Source organism: Colias eurytheme, chromosome 10, assembly GCF_061535395.1.
Source record: "Colias eurytheme isolate Ceu_HAF_F1 chromosome 10, ilColEury1 Martin Lab GWU primary, whole genome shotgun sequence".
Lineage (NCBI taxonomy): Eukaryota > Metazoa > Arthropoda > Insecta > Lepidoptera > Pieridae > Colias > Colias eurytheme.
In genome coordinates this window covers 4,782,981-4,793,946 of record NC_142989.1, presented here as the reverse complement: position 1 = coordinate 4,793,946, position 10,966 = coordinate 4,782,981, and the positions used below count along the sequence as shown (strand labels likewise).

The 10,966-nt window shown below is 34.0% G+C and overlaps 1 protein-coding gene across 2 annotated transcripts; it reads left to right on the top strand.

The window, feature by feature from the left end:
• The first annotated feature begins 1,689 nt into the window (after positions 1-1,689).
• Positions 1,690-6,354, top strand: LOC149905150 (alanine--glyoxylate aminotransferase 2-like). 2 transcript variants are annotated; one of them, XM_090106317.1, is made up of 10 exons: positions 1,690-1,788; positions 2,079-2,152; positions 2,671-2,789; positions 3,032-3,266; positions 3,667-3,760; positions 4,316-4,530; positions 4,687-4,906; positions 5,199-5,443; positions 5,740-5,917; positions 6,147-6,354. In XM_090106317.1, exons 2-10 carry the CDS (start codon positions 2,091-2,093, stop codon positions 6,231-6,233), a joined length of 1,455 nt encoding a protein of 484 aa, XP_089962443.1. In that variant the 5' UTR covers positions 1,690-1,788; positions 2,079-2,090; the 3' UTR covers positions 6,234-6,354. The 2 variants fall into 2 exon arrangements, with proteins under 2 accessions (XP_089962443.1, XP_089962445.1); XM_090106319.1 differs by lacking the exon at positions 1,690-1,788 and having other exon boundaries at positions 2,070-2,152.
• Positions 6,355-10,966: the final 4,612 nt, after the last annotated feature.

The window sequence follows — 10,966 nt, the reverse complement described above, 5'->3', positions numbered from 1 at the left end:
GCCCTGAAGCCAAGGTCGTAGCAATAGTATGTACATATTATGGTATCCTGCCACCTAAGCCTCGCAACAGTAAAAAATAAATAATTATTACCTAAGTACTAAATTTTATCTACTTACTCTTTTCGCGTGCAATAAATTTACACCTACGTGTTCTCTCTATTACGTAATAAAATGATAAAAAAAATCTACGTGTGTCGGTACGAATGCACCGGTGTTGAAAACTTCTTTACTTTTCAATTATCTTAATTGAAAATCATTACGGACTATAATAGAAAATTAATACGGCATTGACTGTACTTTAAATATTTATCATAAAGTGTAATAATAAATCTATTGACGTCAAGAAAATATGTAAGTAGCGACAGAAAAAAAAGTGCCGCATAATATGATATACGTAGGTACATAAATAGATACTTATATTATAATAGATATAATTTATTAAGCCCATAATCTATATAAGTTTGTTATACAGATAGGTAGATAAAAAATAAAACCAGCCAAGTGCGAGTCGGAGTCGCGCACCGTGGGTTCCGTATAAAAGCTGTTTTTTATATGTTGTAACTGTAAATTTATACTTTTCACGATTATATCTTCCTCTGAGCTATTAAACGTTGCTTTGTGCGAAATTTAAAGATTCTGTGTTTACGGGACTTGCCCTGTAGGTTTTGATTCCCTTGCAAATGTTGAGGATCCCTAATAAGTTTCTTAGAATTTCTAGAATCTAGATATACAAAGGAAATAATAAAAAGATATTTAACCAATTAAGCTATAAGTAAATATTTGAGGATAAAGTATAACAACTAACACATACCTAAGTAGATTAGAGATTAAATAACATATTTTGTGTTACTTTGTCATTTGTGTACTTTCACAATGCAAATTCAATAAAAAATGTACCTAAAAAGCCACATGCTAACGTTACCATGTGTTTAAATAACTTTTCTGCATAATTATTTGGATATTAAGCTAATTAAGCCGACGTTATCATATTATTATAATGCGTTACGTATACCTATGTTTATCTTATATTTGGGTTAATAACTTTAAATAAGAAAATTTTATTTAATGTTTTTAATAATTACTTATCAATTTATCATTATTGTAGCTGAGCACTGAGTATTTTCTTGATCATTAGAATCCATAACCGATATAATATGTATAATTACATAAATCATAATAGAGCTAAGATAATGTAAAGCTTATTTATTTTTTATGATTTTTTACTTTATAAGTTGCAATGAGAAACCTTGCCTGTTCCAATTTGTATAAAACTATAAATAAGCACCGGCATACTGAAGTGAAAAACTCACAACATTTAGGCACTATAAAAAAAATGAAGCTAGATTAATATAACTATTGTACAATTTAGAAAACTTTATATATCTGCACACTTATATCTCATTATTGTCAATATCCCTATTAATTAATTTGTTAAAAATTAATTAAATTATAAGGTTAATAGAAATAAACTCAAATTTATTAAATAAAAGTGACCGAGCCGGCAACTTCTCCTTAATGACCGACCATGCGGTCGCTCCATGGCGTGTCTGCGTCAGCCGCGTGGTCGACGACTTTTGTGTTCATGCGAGCTTATCAACTTATTGCACTGATAATGTGTAAGTATATGTGTTTGTTTCCATTGGCCGCTGCGAGGGCGTGCCTTCGTTGCCTCTATAAAATCATCTTACGCTTATGGTATTGTAGCATTCCTTGCTCGTAGTCGCACGTGACTAATAATAATCAAACCTCAACATTTATTACCTACTGTTTACGTTTCCGTGATATATAGTAAGTATCTAGATAATAATATTTATTACATATTTTACATTAGGTTGATTGGATAGTAATTTATAAAGGATCATTAACTTTTTGTCAGTATCTTCTTGCAATTATTTCTTTATTTAAAAAGTTAATGAATTTGCAACATGTAATGATTATTTATCATTTTAATTACATTCCTATTTCTTTAAATACGTCTAAATGCCTGGTCTAAGCTAAGTAAGGTCTATAGTAGATACAGAACTTTTAAAATTAATGTTTGTGATCTATCTCCGTCGCTTACTATTCAGTTATTTCAGATATAAGATAAAATGGCTTACCTACAATCAAAACCAAAATCTGAAACCATTGAACTTCGAGAAAAATACATCGGGTAAGGACTTTTAAAATACCTAGTTAATTTAGATAATACCTATATTTTAACACGCTTTTATTAGCTTCATAATTTCATACACAGTTAGTGTTATTTGACCGTTTTATAATTGTTCACTTCACAATAGTTTGTTTTTGCCAATTTGAGAGATTTATCATTCATTATCATTTGTTTGTTACGTTTCTAATACGATAAGAAACATTAGATTCTCTAATATTTTAGTAAACATAGTTAGAAATGAGCAAACAATAAAAATAATTCAGGTTACTTATAGAATTATTTTTAGTTATATTTTATTTAGTTTTCATCAGGTAAACGTTTATCGTTTTTTACCTTTGCTTGCTCTGACATAAAAAAATGCCAAAACTAAACTGAACTAACTAAAATACATTATCTATTATAATCATTCACTTATATCCACCAAATATCCACATTTAAACAAACATCATGCATTGTATTCCAAAAACTACATAGATACACGTAAAAGGAGTGGTTAAAAACTGTAAATTTTTTTGTAGAGCCGCCTGCCAGCTGTTTTTCCGTTCATCCCCGTTAAAAATTGTTCGCGGGATCGCCCAGTTCATGTATGACGAAACGGGCGAGAGATATCTCGATTGCATCAATAACGTTGCACACGGTTAGTATAATGTTGCATTAATACTGATAACAGTGCATGTGCCATGCGTGATCCTCGAATTCTTGACTGGCTTGAGATAGCGATATCTGACGTTCTATTTGTATTTATTTATCGCATTAGCGTAATGAAATTCGTTTATTACCCTGAGTGGCCTGTCGTAAAAAAATACTTATCCTTTTAATAGTTTTACTTGACTTTTCTTTAAGAATTTATTTCTACTATAATTTAATACCTTTTTGTAGTGGGACATTGCCATCCACATGTGGTAGAAGCTGGAAGAAACCAAATGTCTTTGATATCCACAAACAACAGATATCTCCACGATGAAATTGTGATCCTAGCTGAAAGGCTTGTAAAAACTATGCCCGGCTCATTGTCTGTGTGCTTCTTCGTTAATTCGGGTTCCGAGGCTAATGACTTGGCACTAAGGCTAGCAAAAGTTCACACTAAGAAGAAGGATGTTGTTACACTTGACCAGTAAGTGTCATTAAAGTATTTTCGTTGTAGTCGGGTTGTAGATACTATTGTATGAATGTGAAGAATGTAATAAGAAATTGGCTGGTTGATTAGAAACTCAATAATTGACATGGTAATTATTGTAAAATTTTCGCCTGTTTCATTATAATTATAGATCTTATTATAAAAATGTATTCAGTGGTGAGAACTTCTCTATTTAAATTGTGAAATATTGTACTTTTATATAAAGTAGATTATTTAATTCTCAAGTGTGTATTATTCTATAAAGAAAGTTGTTAAATATTGCGGTAAAAAAATTTATATACAAAGCAGCCAAAATGTATGGTTATTCGTGACTGATGAAGTATGAGAGTAGAGTTAGGACCTTGTGGTGGGTGCTACTAGCGCCATTTTGTTCCAGCGCGTATCATGGGCACCTTACTTCCATGATTGATGTCTCTCCTTACAAACTGAACCTACCAGGAGGGCCAGAGAAGCCAGAGTGGGTTCACGTGGTGAGTTGCCTTGGCTACTCCCCCATAGTGTAGCTATACCTTCAATTATTTCCTAATATTATTTAAGTAGTTAAATTCGAAATTGTCTGGATATAAAACATTACTTATTATGTGCCTTGCGTAAGCACACGGTGTTTGGCACATAAATATGGCTCCTATTAATATGGAACGTAAAAAACTTTTTTGTTCGCCACTTATTGCCTTTAATGCTTATTATGCCGTTATAAGGCCGTTATGTATCGGGGGCACAATATGAGAAAAATATGGAGTTATGACTAAGTTTATGGTTCATGTTTTTCCTTTATTCGCTAATATATAAGGAGTTATTATGAAGGAGTAACATTTGGTCTTTTATTGCGTTAATACTTTTTGTTATTAAATAAGAATATAAATAGCGTTTTACTCAAAGGATATTATGCGTTAGGTAGGATTTAGGAAAAAATTATATCTGAGAATTATATCTATATTACTAACTACCTACTATGAAATACCTACCTAGACATTTTATATTTACTATTATAAAATAGTTACTATAAGTAATTGTTTTAAATACAGGCCCCGGTCCCGGATATATACAGGGGAAAGTACACATACCCCAATGATTCACAATCCGAAGAAGAATTAGGAAAATTATATGCTGATGAAGTCGGAAAGCTTTGTAAAGAAGCCACTAAGAAAAACGGAGGCGTCTGTGCCTTCATTGCTGAGAGCCTGCAAAGTTGTGGCGGACAAATATTCCCCCCAGATGGTTATTTGAAACGGGCTTACGAGTAAGTTATTTTCCTATCATTATTCGTTTTACTATGAATAATTACGTAATCTATTTAATATTTTGTTATTCAATATTTTCTTAAAAGTACAAAATACGAACATATTATTCAAATATCCCTAATGTGAAAAAGACTCAACGGAAAAATATTCTACAGGCATGTCCGTGAAGCCGGTGGTGTGTGCATAGCGGACGAAGTACAAGTAGGTTTCGGTCGTGTGGGCACGCACATGTGGGCATTCGAGACGCAGGACGTGATCCCTGATATCGTGACAATGGGCAAGCCCATGGGAAACGGCCATCCAGTCGCTGCGGTTATCACAACTCAGGAAATTGCGAAAAGCTTCGCCGATACCGGGGTGGAATATTTTAATACGGTTAGTTTCTTGTAGCATTATTTACGTGACGTAGTTTTAGAGTGGGTATGCATACTACAAACAGGCTAATATAAGTTTAGATCGCAGCAACTTAGCAAGATGCTATAATAATATAACAACCTTCATCTATAATTAATGGGCTAACGAACACAGATTTTTAATTCTACCTACACAGTTATTTCCGAGATCGTTTATTTTTTTTTTAATATCAAACAAACTTCAATTTATAACAATCTATGTAATTAACAAAAAGTAACAATAATTACTTACAAAATACAATTTATTCCAACAGTATGGAGGTAACCCCGTTTCCTGCGCCATAGCGAACGCAGTGCTTGACGTCATAGAAGAGGAGCGTCTAACGGAGCGAGCCTTCCGCGTTGGCAACCACTTACTAGCTAGATGCCAGGAACTCAAACACAAGCACTACATGGTCGGCGATGTGCGAGGGAGAGGCCTTTTTGTGGGAGTCGAGCTGGTGACTGACAGAGACGCAAGGACACCCGCTACAGCTGAAGCTAAACATATAGTTAACAGGTACATATGTTAATGCAGTATTTTTCTAATATTTAACGGCAAAAAACGGCAGACACATGTAGTGCATTAAAATTTTGCTTACAAAAGGTTTGTTTGTAAGTTACATACATAAGTATCTAAATTAATAGGTGCGACAATATAAAGAGGAACTGAAAGTCACATTATGTAAATATGTTCAATATTTCATGATTGTATTTTATAGTTATAATGTCGCCATAGGTCGTCTAAAAATAATTGTTTATTTAACACATTAATATACTTGAAGACATATTACTTATAAAATATTTTGTTCACAGAATGCGGGAAGAAAAAATTCTAATCAGTCGAGATGGACCTGACGCTAATGTGCTAAAATTCAAACCCCCAATGGTATTTACGACACAAGATGCTGACAGACTGGTAGATACGTTAGACAGAGTCCTCTCAGAACTTGATGAACAATGGAGGTCTCCAATTAGAAATATGAAACTTGAGGTAACTTTTTTATAATTATTCCCCTTTTACCTTATGGAAAGCAAGGGAAATAGAGAAATGTAATAAAATAATAAAGAACAACTTGCAACCAAATTATAAAAAAAAAACAGATTTAGATTTGGCTTTTGGAATTTAAACAGTAATTGCTTGATTAAGATGAGTTCAGTCACTCTTTGTTGGAAACCAGTAAATGTATTGTAACCAAGTATAATAATCAATTAATTTTCAGGTCCGCGTCACCCAAATCAGTGATGGTGTGGAGTCCAGTGATACAGCTTTAAAAAATAGTATACAGCAAAGTTTAAAAGCATTGTAAAATAAAGTAATCTCACCTATTATTAAATTAAGATTGTAAATATAGTTAAGATTAGTATAAGACTTATTTGTAAATCTATACATGTACTTAAGTATTAAATGAAACTTATTAATTTTCAAAATAGTTTTTATTTAATTTAAACTTAGTTTTTACCAAAAATATCACAAACATTTTCATGCCTATATATTTGTTTGCAATGTTTTCTTTCTGTTTTTCAGTATATAACCTTAAAGTACATACTTTGATGTATAAATATTATAATGCTACATTTGCACTGACAGGCTTGTAGAATTTATTTTTGTATAATCTTTCCACATTGTCAGTTGTAACTAATTCAGACATTCTGTAAAGGACTTTCATTCTGGAATTCTTCTGAACTTGAGATAGGATGTGCGCCAAGGAATCAGGGCAGCATGGACACTGTTTATAGTTGGCAGTGTGTTCTCCGCTGCAATTGGCGCATTTGGGTGGTGCCTTGTCCTTGTCTCGTTCACATTTCTTGGACATATGTTCCCCAGCACACTTAACACATTTCACTTGACCATGGCAGTATCGTTGAGTGTGGCCCCACATCTGGCAGCGGTGACACTGCTTTGTTTTACTGATCGGTGGTTCAAGTTTAATATCATATCCTAAAATTTTTTTCACCTGTAAAAGTTTCTTACCCTCTTCACTGTATGGTACCACAGCTAAAACAAGGCAGTTAGTGTCCTTTATATTTTCTCTTCGGAACATTGTATGGACTCTAATCACCGGTATTGAAACTGCTTTTAATTCAGCTTTAAGTTTATTCAAATCTATGCCTAGCGGTAGGCCTTTGATAACAATTTTCATTTTACGCTTGCTTGGATGTCCAAATGTGTGGTAAGGCAATAGCTTCTTCTCAAAATATTGTATCATAGCTTTGTGATCATCAAACGATAAGCAAGTTATTTTTGTATGGTAGCGACTCAAGAACGGTTTATAAAATTGTATGCCTAAGGAAAGAAGTTTACGCACATGTTGGGCAAAATCAATAGGTTGATGTAAAAAAATATCAGGTACCTTCTCTTTAAGTTTTGGCCACTTGGAAGCCAGCGTTACATCGTAAGTTTCAGCCAGTACAGTACCAGAATGCTGCGGCTTCTCGTCAGGGGCTGAGATGTGACAGGCCCGCATTTTGTCAGTTAGTTTTTTAGATTTCTTTTTCTGTTTTTGCGACATTCTGATGCGATTTTACCACTAATTAACGTATGAAATGGTTTAAATATGTACTCTTCAGCTTCATGAATCCACAGTCAACAGTAAAATATCATAAAACCGTTTATTGCTATTCTATCGGTGATTGCAGGTAGCCACGCAATTATTTCAAAAAATGTTTTGTTTTCAACAGCCGGTTCTTGAACTTGAGATTGAGATTTGAGAATTGAGATACGTCTGCCGTCACTGTCAAGTCTACGCTGTCAAGTAATATTTATTATCTGAATGAACTGTCAAGTTGACAGATGATAGATTATGCCAATTACTTATTATACACATAATTGCCACCCTTCAAAGAAATTGAATTGAATTGAAGTTATAGACATATACTTAAATTTTATCACGTAGTCCTATGTTTCTATTTTAGACAAATATTTAATTAATAATTTTGAAAAATAGTCCTTAAAATTAAGCGGTATTGCCACAGGGTATTGCTTTAACCTTATAACGGAATCCGACAAATCTTGTAGGTGCGAGTACGAGGAGATTTGGTATATCCAAGCACCTGCACTAAACGTGTTCTGTGCACTAAACTAATGCTCATTTACGGAGGCTTGCGTAAAATGTTGCTATGATATTATTATGATTAATTTATTCGAAGTTCGAAGATCATGTTTAACTTTAGAAAGTTAGAAACAAAGAAACAACATATTATCTCAATGAATGGCGCTTTGTTTTTGTATTATACTGGCTTAAAACTAAATAATTTTACTAATGAAGAGTGGTACACTAGCTAATAATGTGCAAGTCAAAAGATTTTGCTTCTGAATAACTTAAAAAGGGCGATAGCCGATAACAGCTGTAAAGCCATCAAAGCAACGAGCCCACGATCTTTACGACAAAACAAGGGCCTAAGCACTCCGTAATTATATTTTACTAGCAATGCCCTGCGGTTTCACCCGCATAGATGCGATATCGTTACAGTGAAAAGTCTACTATAGGTCGGACTATAGGTTTAATTTTTAATCACATGAAAATCACCTTTACCCCGTCCCGCACTACGGCCTTTGTTTTTTTTTTTTTGTTTTAGTGGGGAAATCTTTCATAGATACCCACGGCCTCCGGGGGAGGGGCCGTGGGTTATGTCGGATTCCTACCGACCAAAACCCCACTGTGTTCCGTCAAGACGCATATTGGTAGAATTCCTCCGTGACCCCCGCACTACGGCCTGCTCGAACAGTATACCTACTATTTTCAGTAGATTGACACTTTTAAAAATTCGTTATATCTTTGGAATGGAATATCCAATTCTTTTCATTTAAAAAGTATTTTGCTGGTATTGAAACAGTCTATAATAAAACATCATTTAATGGGATAAGGATTAATATATGTGTATGGATAACATGGTTTGAATACTGTCGGCACTTCTATTTACTTTGAAAACGTAAAAAAGTTGTTGTAGTAACATAACTACTGAAGATGGACATATGGTATCGCGGACTTTCTTGTAGATATTGATCCATTCTATAATACCGTAGAACATTTTTTTGTTCTATCTTCAATAGATTCCGCAGCGCACGCGATGACAGAAGTTTTATTGAGGATTTTTTTACACCTTGGGTTACATTATTGCATTTTTGGTAAGGATCTCTAATTTTTTTGAAAATGCAATATAGCCTATGTTGCTCAGTAAAGATGCAGCTTTCTAATGGTGAAAGAATTTTTTAAATCGGTCCAGTAGTTTTTGCGTGAAAACAATACATACATACATACATACATACTTACAAACTTTTCCTCTTTATAATATTAGTATAGATAACTTCGTAATTTAGCAATGTAGTAGTTACGTTTTTGTTTAAATATAAAACCCAGCCTATAGGAATAAATTGATGCTCTTTGCGTTCAAGACGACAGTGGCGATGAATCTTTTCAGTATAAATAAATTAATAATATAAAATATCCGATATTCTATTAAAGTCTTGTTTTGAGCAATACCTACTTTCTGAATTCTGCGAATTTTTTAACTAGTGCTATTGAAAATAAAATAAAATAGTTAAATTAAACCAATTGAAAAGCTTGGCTTACCACATTTTAGGTAAGCAATAAGTTACTACTACAACGCAAGCTACAACGTTATTGCTATAAAATTTAGGTACATTGTTGACTACCAGTTTGACGGGCAACCGCGCAAAGTGCACGGTCTAGCCACGTCTAGCTAAACGGTTTAGACGACTTTTGTGTTACTCGAAGTGTGCTGAAGTAAAATACTACAAATAATTAGTTATATGCAAAATTACATTTTAGAAGACCTTATTGTCTTCGATACGGTATGTCAGAAAATATTTACCGTGCTAGCTGCTTATGAACCGTTTGTAGAAGATAAACAAGTCTTTTACGTTTTACAAATTCAGTTCCTTATAAATATATTTATAAGAAAGGAACCGTCTTCAATGCGTTATTGTCCAATTTTTTAAGTTGAAGACAGTACAAGATGCGCAGCCGGCTTTAGCACGTGCGCAAACTCGCTAGTAGCCGTTACATCAATCTTTTCCATCTCCCTTTTTAGTGTTATCTTATCTGAATCAGTTGGTGCCGGATAAAGACCCCTAAATCCTAACAAATAAAGAACAGATTCGTAAAACTATTAAACAGTTTAACGCGTTGAACTAAAGTCCTTTTTGTAACTTTTGCAGACAATGAAGGCATTCAATGTCTGGACAATGCGAGGTTCGGTACCGAGGCGATTAGACAGATTTATTTAACGGATCTCGGGAAGACGATGTATAGCGATACCAAACTTTTATTTTTTATTTAACTAGTTTTTATTGGGTACCTACCTATCAGGATTATTTTCCACCTTTGCTTTAAGTTAGTTTAATTTTAATATTTTATAGGTATCAATTAGGTACGCGTATTAGGAAAGAAAAATGATTTCCAAAGGATTTTATTTATTAGGTATAAGAATGGGGAACTCTGATCAGTTTCCATCAGACGTTGGTGGCTTTCCTGTCTCCAATACCAATTTCAAACCTACATGTACATATTATAACGTACCTATGTAATCCTGGTACGTACATTCTACAAGGCTATGACCTTCACTACTTATTACCCTTAGTAAACTTTTTAATTTTATTAATCTCAATATGTATCTACGCGCACACCTGAACAAGATTTACAGGGTTACTTGTAAAACACCAGCAACCTCGCAAGTCGCAGGACAAGATAGCTAACATCATAAGTAACAACATTGAGCTAGGTAATGCTCGACCCGTTTATTTATACCAATTTTACCTGAAACCCCAATGAATATAGCGAGCTCAATATCCATTTTTCCATTACACGGACGTTCTTACACTTTTAGCAAAGCTGAAAGTTACCGATTGTGATCACGAGGCGATAACGATAATCGGTGTGGAAGTTCCCACGTAAATCGCCTCAATCGAGCAGAGGCCGCACGCCATCGGTGCGGTGACATCAAACGATCCGCTGAGATGCGGGTGGCACGTGCTAACACTTCCCACTCGTTAATAGATGACCCCTATCACATGTGACTT

Excerpts from the sequence above, each read along its gene's own strand:
- LOC149905150 (XM_090106317.1), top strand. The coding sequence starts at position 2,091 with ATGGCTTACCTACAATCAAAACCAAAATCTGAAACCATTGAACTTCGA. Across the intron at positions 2,153-2,670 it reads CTTCGAGAAAAATACATCGG|AGCCGCCTGCCAGCTGTTTT; the intron begins GTAAGGACTTTT and ends ATTTTTTTGTAG. Across the intron at positions 5,918-6,146 it reads TTAGAAATATGAAACTTGAG|GTCCGCGTCACCCAAATCAG; the intron begins GTAACTTTTTTA and ends ATTAATTTTCAG.